The sequence below is a fragment of the Scyliorhinus torazame genome, chromosome 1 (genome assembly GCF_047496885.1).
Source record: "Scyliorhinus torazame isolate Kashiwa2021f chromosome 1, sScyTor2.1, whole genome shotgun sequence".
NCBI classification, from domain to species: Eukaryota; Metazoa; Chordata; class Chondrichthyes; order Carcharhiniformes; family Scyliorhinidae; genus Scyliorhinus; species Scyliorhinus torazame.
Window position 1 is genome coordinate 25376593 of NC_092707.1, and position 18982 is coordinate 25395574.

Sequence of the window (18982 nt, forward strand, 5' to 3'; positions counted from 1 at the left end):
CCCTCCTGCTCACAGCTTCACCCCCGACCCTCCCCCTCACAGCTTCACCCCCGACCCTCCCGCTCACAGCTTCACCCCCGACCCTCCCCCTCACAGATTCACCCCCGACCCTCCCGCTCACAGCTTCACCCCCGACCCTCTCGCTCACAACTTCACCCCCGACCCTCCCGCTCACAGCTTCACCCCGACCCTCTCGCTCACAACTTCACCCCCGACCCTCCTGCTCACAGATTCACCCCCGACCCTGCCGCTTACAGCTTCACCCCCGACCCTCCCGCTCACAGCATCACCCCCCGACCCTCCCGCTGACAGCTTCTGCCCCGACCCTCCCGCTCACAGCTTCACCCTCGACCCTCCCGCTCACAGCTTCACCCCGACCCTCCCGCTCACAGCTTCACCCCCGACCCTCCCGCTCACAGCTTCACCCCCGACCCTCTCGCTCACAACTTCACCCCCGACCCTCCTGCTCACAGATTCACCCCCGACCCTGCCGCTACCAGCTTCACCCCCGACCCTCCCGCTCACAGATTCACCCCCGACCCTCCCGCTCACAGCTTCACCCCCGACCGTCCCGCTCACTTATTAACCCCCGACCCTCCCCCTCACAGCTTCACCCCCGACCCACCACTCACAACTTCACACCGACCCTCCCGCTCACAGATTAACCCCTGACCCTCCCCCTCACAGCCTGACCCCCGGCCCTCCCCCTCACAGCCTGACCCCGACCCTCCCCCTCACAGCTTCACCCCCGACCCTCCCCCTCACAGCTTCATCCTGACTGTCCAGCTTGACGTTGCCCCCACAGACCTTTCCGCCCCCACGTAAGCATCCACCCGAACTCTCCATGTGACCCCAATCCCTCCCTCTACCTCCATCCCCTTCAACACCCCCAACCCTTCCGTCTCATTCCCCCCCCCCCCCCCCCCCCCCCCACCGCTGTGAAACATGTGCCTGGACACCCTGGGCCGACGTGAGACTGCCCCTCTGGATCCCTTCCTCGCCTGATGGATGGCCGGGTGCTCAGGGTGTGGGGCCGGGTCCGGCACAAGGGCCGCCGCCACCTCGAGCATCTGCAGACGCTGCTGCTTCTGCTGTCTCCGGCGCCTGGCCTCCCGGCCTAGCAGCAGCACGACTAAGGCAAGTTTTGGTCCAGAATCCCTGCCCTAGCGTTTAATATCTGTAAGGCATTGGGAGAGGGTGTTAGACCGACAAACAGCGGCGGCTCCCATCCCGGGATCACGCAGCGGGCTGCCCTCACTACAACCCCAGACACCCATTCATAACGTCACCTGGACCGGGCGCTGGTCCTCTCCCCTTGCACTCTCCGGCTGTAGACATGTCCCGGAGTGGTGTACCATCCCCTGAGTGTGCTGATGTTAGCTGCTGTGTGTCTGGCGTTGCCTTCCACAGTGTTCAGGCACAGTGGTTTGATTGGGATGCTAGGCAATGACTGCCACATGCTACATGGCCCGCCTATCCACGGGAATCCACTTGGGCTGTGTGAAGTGCTCACTTAACCATGGTTGCCAATTCCCTGTCAGCGATAGCTTCACCCGCATGACCAGAAACCTCGGCAGTCGAGGGGGTTTATGGGTGGTCTGTGGGCAGGGACAAGGGTTTCTCCCGGAATGGATATACATAACCCAGGGGTTGGCATGGTAGTTCTGCGTGCGGTTGCCCCCCAGTGCCTTTCCCCCTCCCCACCACCCTCCTAGAGTGGCACACCTCTGCGAAGGTGTCTCATCCCCAGCCGAGATACCCCACCCCCTGCCAAGCACTGGGGTGGCAATCCCAGCGCTCCCGGGCTCGTTCCCGGTGAACAAAGATGGTTACTCACCTCCTCGGCTCCCCACAGAGGCCCTTCCGCCAGGTTCACTTTTCTCCAAAAAAGGAGAACAAATGGGCGCTAACGTGGCCACGTGCTGGGGAGGCTGATGAATCACGGGAGGCTGTTGGATAAGGGGTGGCTCCCATTAATTGAATGGAAATAGGGCTTAAGTGGTGATAATTAGTTTCTCGCCATGTTACGGCGAGATCCCGATTTCACCTCCAGGAGCAGGCCGGTAGCACCGCTAACTGTTTGGCCCCTGGCGCGGTTCTGGTTTTCTGCCTCTCCCGCTATTCATCGGCCTCGCTTCAAAGAACAAAGAACAAAGAAATGTACAGCACAGGAACAGGCCCTTCGGCCCTCCAAGCCCGTGCCGACCATACTGCCCGACTATACTACAATCTTCTACACTTCCTGGGTCCGTATCCTTCTATTCCCATCCTATTCATATATTTGTCAAGATGCCCCTTAAATGTCCCTATCGTCCCTGCCTCCACTACCTCCTCCGGTAGTGAGTTCCAGGCACCCACTACCCTCTGCGTAAAAAACTTGCCTCGTACATCTACTCTAAACTTTGCCCCTCTCACCTTAAACCTATGCCCCCTAGTAATTGACCCCTCTACCCTGGGGAAAAGCCTCTGACTATCCACTCTGTCTATGCCCCTCATAATTTTGTATACCTCTATCAGGTCGCCCCTCAACCTCCTTCGTTCCAGTGAGAACAAACCGAGTTTATTCAATCGCTCCTCATAGCTTATGCCCTCCATACCAGGCAACATTCTGGTAAATCTCTTCTGCACCCTCTCTAAAGCCTCCACATCCTTCTGGTAGTGTGGCGACCAGAATTGAACACTATACTCCAAGTGTGGCCTAACTAAGGTTCTATACAGCTGCAACATGACTTGCCAATTCTTATACTCAATGCCCCGGCCAATGAAGGCAAGCATGCCGTATGCCTTCTTGACTACCTTCTCCACCTGTGTAGCCCCTTTCAGTGATCTGTGGACCTGTACTCCTAGATCTCTTTGACTTTCAATACTCTTGAGGGTTCTACCATTCACTGTATATTCCCTACCTGCATTAGCCCTTCCAAAATGCATTACCTCACATTTGTCCAGGTTAAACTCCATCTGCCATCTCTCCGCCCAAGTCTCCAGACAATCTAAATCCTGCTGTATCCTCAGACAGTCCTCATCGCTATCCGCAATTCCACCAACCTTTGTGTCGTCTGCAAACTTACTAATCAGACCAGTTACATTTTCCTCCAAATCATTTATATATACTACAAAGAGCAAAGGTCCCAGCACTGATCCCTGTGGAACACCACTGGTCACAGCCCTCCAATTAGAAAAGCATCCCTCCATTGCTACCCTCTGCCTTCTATGGCCTAGCCAGTTCTGTATCCACCTTGCCAGTTCACCCCTGATCCCGTGTGACTTCACCTTTTGTACTAGTCTACCATGAGGGACCTTGTCAAAGGCCTTACTGAAGTCCATATAGACAACATCTACTGCCCTACCTGCATCAATCATCTTAGTGACCTCCTCGAAAAACTCTATCAAGTTAGTGAGACACGACCTCCCCTTCACAAAACCGTGCTGCCTCTCACTAATACGTCCATTTGCTTCCAAATGGGAGTAGATCCTGTCTCGAAGAATTCTCTCCAGTAATTTCCCTACCACTGAAGTAAGGCTCACCGGCCTGTAGTTCCCGGGATTATCCCTGCCACCCTTCTTAAACAGAGGAACAACATTGGCTATTCTCCAGTCCTCCGGGACATCCCCTGAAGACAGCGAGGATCCAAAGATTTCTGTCAAGGCCTCAGCAATTTCCTCTCCAGCCTCCTTCAGTATTCTGGGGTAGATCCCATCCGGCCCTGGGGACTTATCTACCTTAATATTTTTTAAGACACCCAACACCTCGTCTTTTTGGATCACAATGTGACCCAGGCTATCTACACCCCCTTCTCCAGACTCAACATCTACCAATTCCTTCTCTTTGGTGAATACTGATGCAAAGTATTCATTTAGTACCTCGCCCATTTCCTCTGGCTCCACACATAGATTCCCTTGCCTATCCTTCAGTGGGCCAACCCTTTCCCTGGCTACCCTCTTGCTTTTTATGTAAGTGTAAAAAGCCTTGGGATTTTCCTTAACCCTATTTGCCAATGACTTTTCATGACCCCTTCTAGCCCTCCTGACTCCTTGCTTAAGTTCCTTCCTACTTTCCTTATATGCCACACAGGCTTCGTCTGTTCCCAGCCTTTTAGCCCTGACAAATGCCTCCTTTTTCTTTTTGACGAGGCCTACAATATCACTCGTCATCCAAGGTTCCCGAAAATTGCCGTATTTATCTTTCTTCCTCACAGGAACATGCCTGTCCTGTATTCCTTTCAACTGACACTTGAAAGCCTCCCACATGTCAGATGTTGATTTGCCCTCAAACATCCGCCCCCAATCTATGTTCTTCAGTTCCCGCCTAATATTGTTATAATTAGCCTTCCCCCAGTTTAGCACATTCATCCTCGGACCACTCTTATCCTTGTCCACCAGTACTTTAAAACTTACTGAATTGTGGTCACTGTTACCGAAATGCTCCCCTACTGAAACATCTACCACCTGGCCGGGCTCATTCCCCAATACCAGGTCCAGTACCGCCCCTTCCCTAGTTGGACTGTTTACATATTGTTTTAAGAAGCCCTCCTGGATGCTCCTTACAAACTCTGCCCCGTCTAAGCCCCTGGCACTAAGTGAGTCCCAGTCAATATTGGGGAAGTTGAAGTCTCCCATCACCACAACCCTGTTGTTTTTACTCTTTTCCAAAATCTGTCTACCTATCTGCTCCTCTATCTCCCGCTGGCTGTTGGGAGGCCTGTAGTATACCCCCAACATTGTGACTGCACCCTTCTTATTCCTGATCTCTACCCATATAGCCTCACTGCCCTCTGAGGTGTCCTCTCGCTGTATAGCTGTGATACTCTCCTGAACAAGTAGCGCAACTCCGCCTCCCCTTTTACATCCCCCTCTATCCCGCCTGAAACATCTAAATCCTGGAACGTTTAGCTGCCAATCCTGCCCTTCCCTCAACCAGGTCTCTGTAATGGCAACAACATCATAGTTCCAAGTAGTAATCCAAGCTCTAAGTTCATCTGCCTTACCCGTAATGCTCCTTGCATTAAAACATATGCACTTCAGGCCACCAGACCCGCTGTGTTCAGCAACTTCTCCCCGTCTGCGCTGCCTCAGAGCCACACTGTCCCTATTCCCTAGTTCTCCCTCAATGCTCTCACCTTCTGACCTATTGCTCCCGTGCCCACCCCCCTGCCATACTAGTTTAAACCCTTCGATCGAGCAAGAGCGCAACGAGGCTGGAGAATCGCGCCTTAAGCGTTTCAATCACTCAGCCCTCACGGACAAACACAGTAAGGAAACTCCTCAATCACCTCCTGATACCTCGTGGTTGCAAAACCACAGGAAGGAAATTTAGCAAGAATGAAATATCCTCTGTCGTCAAGGGAGCCAGCTGGATGAACGCTACCTGACAGACCTGAGGTTACCCATCTCATCCAAGTGCCCGAGGGTGGTGATAGCCAGGCTCATGCGCTTGAAGGGATTGCTGATAAACCAGTGTTTGATTTGAAACCCCAGCACCATTTGCAAACTGGTGAAGACGAGGACATTATTAGACAATGATCAGGCTCACACCATTCCGGCCATCAATTGGACTTTCCGTGAGCTGCCACACCTCTCGGTCCAGTTTCCAAAAGGAAAACCCTGCCAAAAGGGATCCGGCTTCTCCCCCCGGCCCCCAGCCCCCGCCCAACCCCCCTCTCCCGAGCCCTTATTCACAGCGAGGGGTGTTGAGGCAGAGTGGGTGGCAGGGAGCAGTGGGCAAGAGGCGGGAAGCGGGAGGCTCCAACAAGCAAAAAATGATTCTGGATATATGTTTACCTGTAATGTGATAATTCAATAATAATAATAATCGCCTATTGTCACAAGTAGGCTTCAACCAAGTGACTGTGAAAAGCCCCTAGTCGCCACATTCCGGCGCCTGTTCGGGGAGGCCGGTACGGGAATCGGGTCCGCGCTGCTGGCCTTGCTCTGCATTGCAAGCCAGCTGTTTAGCCCACTGTGCTAAACCAGCCCCAAGCTTGTGGTCACTGCGAGGGGGGTGGGAAGGGGGTAGTTCGAAGAGAACTTTCTTGTCGGGGTAATCAAAAAGTCGGTAAATTGAACAACGAACGGTACAACCCAAAAGGTTTGGGGTCTGGCACACTGTATATCAGGGGTGGGGTGCTCCGGACCCCGGCCACGTGTCTCTCGGTGGCGGGCAGCCTTGGGGCGGAACCGCAATGAGGAATCATCGGCCGACACGTGGCCACTCAGAGGAGGCAGCGAAGAGCTCGGTGACCTGCTGGGTCATACCTCAGCCTGACTCAGCATTTTGGGAAGGGGTATTGAGGGACGTACAGAAGAAAACCCAAGCTGAAACGCAGCAAAGGCAGAGAGCAGCAGGTGTCTGGCTCTGGTGTTGAAGCAATAATTCAATCCCATGTCTCCACTCATCCTCATAAATCACTTAAGCTTCATTTTTTTTTCTGTTTATATCAAACCAGCCAAAAATGAATTACTGCCTTAAACATCACTGCCAACAAATTCACTGTCTTGTAATTATACAGTTTAAAAGTGTCTATTAATGACTTAGTCTAATTGAAGCCTTTGAATGTGTTTACATGCTACTTCTAGATTATGGCTGGCGTGAATATATTACAACAGTCGCAAAGTGTTCACCTGACAAAGAACATGGACAGTTTGGATTATGAGGTAGAGTAACCTCTCCGAGAACCAGGTATTATGTGCAAGTGACAAGCTTTTCACAACACAAAGACAATTTTGTTTGCTCCTTGCATTTGCGACCAATTTTCTTCCTATCCTTTCACGAAGGGATACAGCACAGGGGAAGGCCATTCGGAGCTTTACAATTGTCCCCGCTCCCTTCCTCTATTGTCCCCCCCTCCAAGCAGATATTTAATTCCCGAATGAAAGTTTCTCCTGAATCTGCTTCCTCCACCATTCTCGTGCATTCCCGATCATCACATAAACTGCTCGTTTGGGAAAAAATATATATTTTCATTCCCCATCTGGTCTGGTATCAATTCTCTTAAATCTCTGTCCCCTGGCGACCAACTCTCTGGACAATGGAAACCATTTTGCCCTATCTAAACAACCACCCACCTCGCCCAACTTTGAAGAAATTTTCCCTTAACCTTCTCTGCTTTAAGAACAACCCAACAGTCTCGCCACATCCAATGAAGACCCGGATATAATTCTGGTCACCTGGTCCAAGGCCTTGGCATTCTTCAGAAATTTCAGCACCCACAGTTGGGTACAATACTCCAACTGAAGCCTACCCAGCGATTTGTAAAGGTGTAGCAGAACTACCTTGCATTGTTTTTATTCGGGCCCACCAATAGAACTAAGGATCTCTTATGATTTTCTGTCAGCTTTGCATCAGCTCCAGTGGCAACGACCACAGTCTGGAACCTCACCCGTGCTGCAGTTGTCTTGTGCAATCCGTGATACTCATATTGACGGGATCCTTGCCTGTACTTGGTGGTTATGAGTGGTGGGAAGGAGCACCTCATCTGGTTCCCAATCCCCAGCAATAGACAGTGGGTAACAATCAGGAGCGGGAACCCTTGTCTGGGGGTACTGAGTACCACTACAACGCTGACGGAGATCAGAAGCCAGGGTTCAAAGCTGGGCGCAGTGGGTGGACAATGGTTCAATTCCTCAGCACAGTTAGAAACTGGACTGCCAGAGAGATCTCAGGGGTGCCCCTTTAAAAGGAAAGTCCCTTTCTTTAAATTCCAAATGCAGTTGCTCCAAATATTTAATGCCCATTTTGTAGTTAAGAGGAAATGGCTACAGCATATTGCCATTCGCTTGCCTGGACCTGCAGTTACCCTTCATAATGTTACAGCGTTCGTTGTCAGTAGCACTGACGTCAAACCTCGATTCTGGTCACATGTGTCTTTAAAAAGCAGATTTCGCTTCTGGGCCAGCATATTCAGAAATGAATTCTGCTTCTGCGCCCGGCCAACGGCAACCTGCACCGAAGTGTAACACAGCGAGCATTGGACTGATTTGCCTCCGTAAGGGTGGGGCGTCTCAGCGAGCGTCGCGGAAACTTCCAGAGCCACAAGTGTCGCACTGCAGCCTCCGTTCTCAATGAAATGGCCTCAACGTTTGCTTAGGCCTGGCTCCATTTCTGATATCCCCTGTGTGGGGGAAACGCCTTAACCTCAAAAGATTGCCCCCTGCTAAACCCTCATCCATTGCCTTTGTCACCTCCAGACATGGTTTATTTCAAAGCCCTGGTCAGCCTCTCAACCTTCATCCACAAGCCAGCTCATCCAAAATTTGCTGTCTGTGTCCTGCCCAACATGGAGTCCCGCTCATCCCAGTTCTTTATGGAATACATTGGTTCTCCAAGCATCTCAAATCTAATCTTCTCATCCTGATGTTTAAATCTCTGCACAGCCCACAGCCATGGCCCCTTTTATTTCTGTAAACTCCTTCAGCCCTTCTCCCAAACTCTTCCTTCATCTGGATTTGGGTTCTTTCCCAACCTTCACTCCATCACTTCTGGCTATAAGACCTTCTTTGGTCACTCCTTGCAATATCTCCTTCTTTAGTTTGGCGTCCACTTTTTTAGTCAAGCCGCTGTGACGTGACTCGGAGCACTGTCCTACATTGAAAGAAAGTTGCCGTAATGCTAATTCATCAGCGTTTTTAGAAGCAGAATGCGACTCACCGTAATAATTCATGATAAATCCCTGTCCCTTTCCAAAAATCAAGCCAGCTGGATCCGAGTGGAATCTGACAGTGAGGTCAGAGGTTGTGGAGTATACTTTTAACGGGGCATTGCTTCCAACGTATTGTCCGAGAATCCTCACGGTTAAGTCATCTCCGTCGTACAGGGATAATATGTCACTGTTTGTGAGGTTCAGGCTGGGCAAGAGGAAGAAGAAAGTGACAATTAACATCCACAATTTGTACTCTTATTTCCCCTCTCTCAGTCCTGACGTCATTGCCCCTTGTGGGGATTTAGTTCCATGGGGAAGAACCAACCTCCAGGACCGCTTGTGTTGTTTATCACGATCATACCAGTCATACAACAAGGATTGGGAAAACAATAATGCTCATCCACAACAGTCGTGATCAACCTCAACTCATATCGAACATTCATAGTTTCCGGTTTCCCTCACACTTGGCACTGCTATAACCCTTACACTCACATCCCAGGTCCCAGGTTCGATTCCCGGCTTGGGTCACTGTCTGTGCGGAGTCTGCACGTTCTCCCCGTGTGTGCGTGGGTTTCCTCCGGGTGCTCCGGTTTCCTCCCACAGTCCAAAGATGTGGTTAGGTGGATTGGCCGTGATAAATTGCCCTTAGTATCCAAAATTGCCCTTAGTGTTGGGTGGGGTTACTGTGTTATGGGGATAGGGTGGAGGTGTGCGGTTGGGTAGGGTGCTCTTTCAGAGAGCCGGTGCAGACTCGATGGGCCGAATGGCCTCCTTCTGCACTGTAAATTCTATGATATGATTCTATGATCTTGCAGCTTAAAAAAAAATGTTTAAAATTAATTTACGGGATGTGGTTACATTACACCAGTATTTATTGCCCCTCCCTAGTTGCCTTTCAGAAGGTGGTGGTGAGTTGCCTTCTTGAACCGTTGCAGTCCCTGAGGTGTAGGTACACCCACTGTGCTGTTAGGAGGGAGTTCCAGGATGTTGCCCCAGCGACAGTGAAGGAACGGCAATATATTTCCAAGTCAGGATGGTGAGTGTCTTGGAGGGGAACCTCCAGATGGTGGGGTTCCCAGGTATCTGCTGCTCTTGTCCTTCTAGATGGTAGTGGTCGTGGGTTTGTAAGGTGCTGTCTAGGGAACCTTGGTGAGTTACTGCCGTGCATCTTGTAGACGGTACACAAGACTGCCACTGCTCGTCGGGTGGTGGAGGGTTTGAATGTTTGTGGAAGGGGGAGCAATCAAGCGGGCTGTTTTGTCCTGGATGGTGTCGAGCTTCTTGAGTGTTGTTGGAGCTGCATCCAGGCAAGTGGAGAGTATTCCATTACACTCCTGACTTGTGCCTTGTAGATGGTGAACAGCTTTGGGGGGCTCAGGAGGTGAGTTACACGCCGTAGGATTTCTAGCCTTTGACCTGCCCTGGTACCACAGTGTTAATTTGGCTAGTCCAGTCCAGTTACTGAGCAATGGTAACCCCGAGGGTGTTGGTTGTAGGGGATTCAGCGATGGTAATCCCATTGAATGTCAAGGGGCGATGGTTAGATCCTCTCTTGTTGGAGATGGTCATTGCCTGACATTTCTGTGGCGCAAATGTAACTTGCCACTTGTCAGCCCAAGTCTGGATCTTGTCCAGGTCTGTTTGCTGCATTTGGACATGGAATGCTTCATTATCTGAGGAGTCTCAAATGGTTCTGAACATTGTGCAGTCATCAGCAAACATCCCACTTTTGACCTTATGATGGAAGGGAGGTCATTGATGAAGCAGGTGAAGATGGTTGGGTCGAGGACACGACCCTGAGGAACACCTGCAGTGATGTCCTGGAGCTGAAATGATTGACCTCCAACCATCACAACCATCTTCCTTTGTGCCAGGTATGACTCCAACCAACGGAGAGATTTCCTCCTGATTTCCATTGAGTCCAGTTTAGCTGGGGGTCCTTGATGCCATTCTTGGTCAAATGCTGCCTTGATGTCAAGGGCTGTCACTCTCACCTCACCTCTGGCATTCAGCACTTTTGTCCATGTTTGAACCAAGGCTGGAATGAGGTCGGGAGTTGAGTGACCCTGGCAGAAACCAAACTGAGTGTCCGTGAGCAGGCTATTGCTGAATAAGGGCCGTTTGATAGCACTGTTGCTGACTCCTTCCATCACTTTTCTGATGATGGAGAGTAGACTGATAGGGCGGTAATTGGCTGGGTTGGATTTGTCCTGTTTCATGAGTACAGGACACACCTGGGCAATTTTCCACTTTGCTGGGTAGATGCCAGTGTTGTAGCTGTACCGGAACAGCTTGGCTAGGGGTGCAGCAAGTTCTGGAGCATAAGCCTTCAGCTAGCACACATTATTCAAGCAAGGCTGCCACATTACCTAAATGTGGAGATGTTCAGCCTTCAGAACACCGACCACGACACCACACAACCCTGCCATGGCAATCTCAGCAAGACGTGCCAGATCATGAAAATGAAATGAAATGAAAATCACTTATTGTCACAAGTAGGCTTCAAATGAAGTTACTGTGAAAAGCCCCTAGTCGCCACATTCCGGCGCCTGTTTGGGGAAGCTGGTACGGGAATCGAACCGTGCTGCTGGCCTGCCTTGGTCTGCTTTCAAAGCCAGCGATTTAACCTAGTGTGCTAAACCAGCCCCTATGGATACCACCATTACACGTGAGAACACCACCCACCAGGTACGCGGTACATACTTGTGTGACTCGGCCAACGTTGTCTACCTCATACGCTGCAGGAAAGGATGTCCCGAAGCGTGGTACGTTGGCGAGACCATGCAGACGCTGCGACAACGAATGAACGGACATCGCGCGACAATCGCCAGGCAGGAATGTTCCCTTCCAGTCAGGGAACACTTCAGCAGTGAAGGTCTTTCAGCCTCTGATCTCCGGGTAAGCGTTCTCCAAGGACGTGCGACAGCGCAGGATCACTGAGCAGAAACTTATAGCCAAGTTCTGCACACATGAGTGCGGCCACAACCGGGACCTGGGATTCATGTCGCATTACATTCATCCCCCACCATCTGGCCTGGGCTTGCGAAATCCTACCAACTGTCCTGGCTTGAGACAATTCACACCTCTTTAACCTGGGGTTCCCCCTATCTCTGGATCTGTAAAGACTTAATTACCTGCAAATGCTCACATTCTAAGCATTGTCTGGCATCTTTGAATTTGTCTATATATATGTTTCTGGAACATACCTCTTCATTCACCTGAGGAAGGAGCAGTGCTCCAAAAGCTAGTGTTTGAAACAAACCTGTTGGACTTTAACCTGGTGTTGTAAGACTTCTTACCATTACCTAAACACACAGCACGACACTCAGTGAAACACTTCCCTAATATACATTTAACTGTCTTTTACCATTTCTTTCTGAATATACATTTAATTTCCCTCCCTCCACAATCTTATCCACCTTTCCTTCACCTTTCTGCTCTTTGCTTCCCCCTTCCCCCACATCTACAGTTCATCTTCTGATGTTAGTTTCCCTGCAGTTTGACCTTTCACACCTTTTGTCCTCTCTGGGGACTGCCATTAGCACTCTTTCCTCTTGGTTTCTGTGGCCATCAGCACCCGGTTTCCCTGGGTTTCTGTGGCTATGACTCATCTTTCATTCTCACTCCACAGGATAAATATTTCCCCCTTTGTCTGTTCACTTTGACAAAGAGTCATCGGACTCGAAACGTTAGCTCTTGTCTCTCCCTACAGATGCTGCCAGACTTGCTGAGATTTTCCAGCATTTTCTCTTTCGTTTCAGATTCCAGCATCCGCAGTAATTTGCTTTTATCCAGTGAAACACTTCAAAGAACAACAAAGAACAAAGAAATGTACATGATGTGGAGATACAAAGAACAAGAAATGTACAGCACAGGAACAGGCCCTTCGGCCCTCCAAGCCCGTGCCGACCATGCTGCCCGACTAAACTACAATCTTCTACACTTCCTGGGTCCGTATCCTTCTATTCCCATCCTATTCATGTATTTGTCAAGATGCCCCTTAAATGTCCCTATCGTCCCTGCTTCCACCACCTCCTCCGGTAGCGAGTTCCAGGCACCCACTACCCTCTGCGTAAAAAACTTGCCTCGTATATCTACTCTAAACCTTGCCCCTCTCACCTTAAACCTATGCCCCCTAGTAATTGACCCCTCTACCCTGGGGAAAAGCCTCTGACTATCCACTCTGCCTATGCCCCTCATAATTTTGTAGACCTCTATCAGGTCTCCCCTCAACCTCCTTCGTTCCAGTGAGAACAAACCGAGTTTATTCAACCGCTCCTCATAGCTAATGCCCTCCATACCAGGCAACATTCTGGTAAATCTCTTCTGCACCCTCTCTAAAGCCTCCACATCCTTCTGGTAGTGTGGCGACCAGAATTGAACACTATACTCCAAGTGTGGCCTAACAAAGGTTCTATACAGCTGCAACATGACTTGCCAATTCTTATACTCAATGCCCCGGCCAATGAAGGCAAGCATGCCGTATGCCTTCTTGACTACCTTCTCCACCTGTGTTGCCCCTTTCAATGACCTGTGGACCTGTACTCCCTAGGACAAGGTAGCTCATAAATGAAGGTTCTTAAGTGGAGGGGGACTGGCAGGTTTGCTGATACAGCCACTAGTTCAGATATTGAAACTGAACTGGGGATAGCTTAGAGGTGGAAATTGCATGCAATGACACACTGGACACAGTGCAGATGTGAACATGTTGCTCACGTGTGCGTGGGTTGTGCACCTGAGTATCCAAACATATGTTCAGCAGTTAACCCTAGTAGCCACCCTTTGGTTTGGAAGTGCAGATGGTAGAGCAGACGGCAGCAGAATGAAGGCGGCAGGGCTGCTGCCAGAATACCGAGCTCTGATCTGCATGATGCACTAAGGTTTGTTGCACACCAGCTGGATGTTGGGAAAGTGGGCTCCCTCTCAGCTGTAGTACATTCTTCAATTTATACGTGACACCAGCAAAGGCAACATGTTTGTCGCCAATAAAAGCCAAAACCAAATGATGGTGGACATCTGAAATAAAATCAGGAAATGCCGGAAAAAAGCTCAGCAGCTCTGGCAGCAGCTGTGGAGGGAGAAACAGAGCTAATGTTTTGAGTCATGCAGGCTCGAATCGTTTGGGTTGATTTTCAGCCGCGTTGGCCGTCAGCGATTACAGCGGCGCGGGTGGAAAATGCTGTGAGAATCGGGAAATGGGATTCTTGCCGGCGAGAATGCGTTTTCCGATTTTCCACGCCCATCGCCGCTGCCGTAACGAGGTTGACACCCAGAGAGGCGAAAACCTCATTTAAATGAGTTTTTATGTGCTCACTGAGTCCCCCCCCCCCCAATCCCCTCTCCCATCACCATATTATTTCTCCCCCCCCCCGCCCCCCGGGCGGGCATTCCTGTCAGGAGCGGACCCTCTAGGGAGCTCCACTGGGGACAGGGTTCATGTTATGTTTGTTTTGGGGAGGTGCCCCTGATGCTGTTGTTTGTGGTGGTGGCGGGGGGGGGGGGGGGGTGCTGTTGGTGCCCCGATGTTGATGTTGATAGATGGCTGGGCTGGGGGGGGGTGGGGGGGGGGGGGGGGGGGGTCGGGGGGGGGGGGGGGGGTCAGAGCCCCGATGTTGATGGTGGTGAATGGTTGGGTCGGGGGTAAGAGCCATGGTGCTGATGTTGGAGGGGGCGTTGGATGCGGGGCTGGCAATAAGAGCCTCTGATGTTGATGTTTGTGGTGTGGGGGTAGGGGGCTATGAGAACCCCGATGTTGACGGTAGTGTATGGTTGGGAAGGGGGTGAACCCTTGGTGCTGATGCTTGCGGTCGGGGGGCGGGGGGAATATCCGATGCTTAATGCTTATGGTGGAGATTCCCCCATGTCCGTGGGGGGTGGCTGGGGGTTCTTTCTGTGCTGATTAGGGTGCCGTTTTTAAAGGGCGCCCTGATCCCGGTGGAGACGACCGTGCCGGTTCGATCAGGCCCCGCCTCGCCATTGAATTTTGTTTTTAGAGTGGCACAAAATGTGGAGCAGCTGGGGGGGGGGGCTTCACGCCAGACTTCCGTCAGACTCTGACACTCCGACAAAATGTGGGAAAGTCTGCCTTTAACGCTGTTTCTTTCTCCACTGGTGCTGCTAGAAGGGTTTTTCCAGCACTTTTTGTTTTTAGTATGCATGTCGTCGATGGCGCCTTGCACCATGGGAAAGCTCACAATCCTCACGATACCATTGTGGGGCGGCATTCTCCAGTCCCCCAGCCGCGTGTATCTCGGCCGCGCGTTGTTCGCTGGAGGCGGGATTCCCTCTTCCCGCCGCTTGTCAGTGGGGTTTCCCATTGAAAGCACCCCATGCCGTCGGGAAACCTGTGGGCGGGGGTGCGCTGCCGACGGGAAAAGAGAATCCTAACGGCTGGAGAATTCCGGCCACGCCCACTTTGCCAGAATGGTTCCAAGGATGATGGAATTTAGCTGCAAGCTTAGGTTGCAGAAGCTGGGGCTGTTCTTCTGGAAGCAAAAGGCATGGGGGGATATCTGATAGAGGTATACAAACTTCGGACAGGTTTAGATGCAATAGGTAAAGAAAAGCTGTTCTCATTAGCTGATGGTGCAGTTGCTCGAAGACTCAGATTTAAGATATCGGGCAAGAGAGGTATGTGTAGGGGAACTTTTTTATGTCGTAGGGAGTCATGACCTGGAGCTCGTTGCCCTTGACGGTGGTGGAAGCTGAAATAATCAATGATTTCAAAAGGAAATTGCATAGGCATTTGAGGAAAATAAATGTACTAGGCTAGTACATTAGGGGCAGCACGGTAACACAAGTGAATAGCACTGTGGCTCCACAGCGCCAGGGTCCCAGGTTCAATTCCCCGCTGGGTCACTGTCTGTGCAGAATCTGCACGTTCTCCCCGTGTGTGCGTGGGTTTCCTCCGGGTGCTCCGGTTTCCTCCCACAGTCCAAAGACATGCAGGTTAGGTGGATTGGCCACGCTAAATTGCCCATTAGTTAGGGGGGGGTTATTTGGTTACAGGATAGGGTGGAAGTGACGGCTTAAGTGGGTCGGTGCAGACTCGATGGGCCAAATGGCCTCCTTCTGCACTGTATGTTCTATGTTGTTCTACAAGGATTGAGCAGAGGAATGGAACTGCCAGCTGCCAGAGGGCTGGCATGGATTTGATGGGCCAAACGGTCTGCTCTGTTCCCTTGTGACACTATTATGCAACACTGGAGGGAGACCAGGGAGATGCTGCAAATATCACCAGCCCCATCCTGGAAGGAGCCTGAAGCACAGCAGTCCATGGCCACTGTCACTCATACAACCACTGGCAATGCCACCCTTACCCTGCTCTGAGGCTGCAGTTGTAGCTGCGGCAGGTGACAGGTTTCAGTCGGCACCTTCTTAACTGAGGCGAAAATGTCTCACACATTTGTTCCTGCCTGAGGCTGAGGAAACAGGATTGCTCCTGAACTCTCTGGGTTAATATGGCCTCCTGTTCAGAGGCCCACCACAAACCACCCGCTCCAGCATCTTGTCTTCCTCTGCATTGCATTTTCTCGTTCCCCTGGCTTGCTGTAAGTCAAGGAGGGCGTGAACCATTGCATCCAGGTCTGGGAGAAAATTGGCTGTGCAGAAACCTTGAATTAGGACACAGCCTTTGAGCACTTATTGCAACAAAGAACAAAGAACAAAGAAATGTACAGCACAGGAACAGGCCCTTCGGCCCTCCAAGCCCGTGCCGACCATACTGCCCGACTAAACTACAATCTTCTACACTTCCTGGGTCCGTATCCTTCTATTCCCATCCTATTCATATATTTGTCAAGATGCCCCTTAAATGTCCCTATCGTCCATGCTTCCACTACCTCCTCCGGTAGTGAGTTCCAGGCACCCACTACCCTCTGCGTAAAAAACTTGCCTCGTACATCTACTCTAAACCTTGCCCCTCTCACCTTAAACCTATGCCCCCTAGTAATTGACCCCTCTACCCTGGGGAAAAGCCTCTGACTATCCACTCTGTCTATGCCCCTCATAATTTTGTATACCTCTATCAGGTCGCCCCTCAACCTCCTTCGTTCCAGTGAGAACAAACCGAGTTTATTCAATCGCTCCTCATAGCTTGTGCCCTCCATACCAGGCAACATTCTGGTAAATCTCTTCTGCACCCGCTCTAAAGCCTCCACATCCTTCTGGTAGTGTGGCGACCAGAATTGAACACTATACTCCAAGTGTGGCCGAACTAAGGTTCTATACAGCTGCAACATGACTTGCCAATTCTTATACTCAATGCCCCGGCCAATGAAGGCAAGCATGCCGTATGCCTTCTTGACTACCTTCTCCACCTGTGTTGCCCCTTTCAATGACCTGTGGACCTGTACTCCTAGATCACTTTGACTTTCAATACTCTTGAGGGTTCTACCATTCACTGTATATTCCCTACCTGCATTAGCCCTTCCAAAATGCATTACCTCACATTTGTCCGGATTAAACTCCATCTGCCATCTCTCCGCCCAAGTCTCCAGACAATCTAAATCCTGCTGTATCCTCTGACAGTCCTCATCGCTATCCGCAATTCCACCAACCTTTGTGTCGTCTGCAAACTTACTAATCAGACCAGTTACATTTTCCTCCAAATCATTTATATATACTACAAACAGCAAAGGTCCCAACACTGATCCCTGTGGAACACCACTGGTCACAGCCCTCCAATTAGAAAAGCATCCCTCCATTGCTACCCTCTGCCTTCTATGGCCTAGCCAGTTCTGTATCCACCTTGCCAGTTCACCCCTGATCCCGTGTGACTTCACCTTTTGTACTAGTCTACCATGAGGGACCTTGTCAAAGGCCTTACTGAAGTCCATATAGACAACATCTACTGCCCTACCTGCATCAATCATCTTAGTGACCTCCTCGAAAAACTCTATCAAGTTAGTGAGACACGACCTGCCCTTCACAAAACCGTGCTGCCTCTCACTAATACGTCCATTTGCTTCCAAATGGGAGTAGATCCTGTCTCGAAGAATTCTCTCCAGTAATTTCCCTACCACTGAAGTAAGGCTCACCGGCCTGTAGTTCCCTGGATTATCCTTGCTACCCTTCTTAAACAGAGGAACAACATTGGCTATTCTCCAGTCCTCCGGGACATCCCCTGAAGACAGCGAGGATCCAAAGATTTCTGTCAAGGCCTCAGCAATTTCCTCTCCAGCCTCCTTCAGTATTCTGGGGTAGATCCCATCAGGCCCTGGGGACTTATCTACCTTAATATTTTTTAAGACACCCAACACCTCGTCTTTTTGGATCACAATGTGACCCAGGCTATCTACACCCCCTTCTCCAGACTCAACATCTACCAATTCCTTCTCTTTGGTGAATACTGATGCAAAGTATTCATTTAGTACCTCGCCCATTTCCTCTGGCTCCACACATAGATTCCCTTGCCTATCCTTCAGTGGGCCAACCCTTTCCCTGGCTACCCTCTTGCTTTTTATGTACGTGTAAAAAGCCTTGGGATTTTCCTTAACCCTATTTGCCAATGACTTTTCATGACCCCTTCTAGCCCTCCTGACTCCTTGCTTAAGTTCCTTCCTACTTTCCTTATATGCCACACAGGCTTCGTCTGTTCCCAGCCTTTTAGCCCTGACAAATGCCTCCTTTTTCTTTTTGACGAGGCCTACAATATCACTCGTCATCCAAGGTTCCCGAAAATTGCCGTATTTATCTTTCTTCCTCACAGGAACATGCCGGTCCTGTATTCCTTTCAACTGACACTTGAAAGCCTCCCACATGTCAGATGTTGATTTGCCCTCAAACATCCGCCCCCAATCTATGTTCTTCAGTTCCCGCCTAATATTGTTATAATTAGCCTTCCCCCAATTTAGCACATTCATCCTCGGACCACTCTTATCCTTGTCCACCAGTACTTTAAAACTTACTGAATTGTGGTCACTGTTACCGAAATGCTCCCCTACTGAAACATCTACCACCTGGCCGGGCTCATTCCCCAATACCAGGTCCAGTACCGCCCCTTCCCTAGTTGGACTGTTTACATATTGTTTTAAGAAGCCCTCCTGGATGCTCCTTACAAACTCTGCCCCGTCTAAGCCCCTGGCACTAAGTGAGTCCCAGTCAATATTGGGGAAGTCGAAGTCTCCCATCACCACAACCCTGTTGTTTTTACTCTTTTCCAAAATCTGTCTACCTATCTGCTCCTCTATCTCCCGCTGGCTGTTGGGAGGCCTGTAGTATACCCCCAACATTGTGACTGCACCCTTCTTATTCCTGATCTCTACCCATATAGCCTCACTGCCCTCTGAGGTGTCCTCTCGCAGTACAGCTGTGATATTCTCCCGAACAAGTAGCGCAACTCCACC

At 50.7% G+C, this 18982-nt stretch overlaps 1 protein-coding gene across 1 annotated transcript in view; it reads right to left on the reverse strand.

Annotated features, from left to right (window-relative positions):
* LOC140391644 (seizure 6-like protein) overlaps window positions 1-18982 on the reverse strand; it is a 522156-nt gene that overhangs the window by 82838 nt on the left and 420336 nt on the right. The window contains exon 10 of the mRNA XM_072476384.1: window positions 8645-8841. Within this exon, the coding sequence (XP_072332485.1) occupies window positions 8645-8841 (197 nt within the window). The remainder of the gene's footprint in view (window positions 1-8644; window positions 8842-18982) is intronic.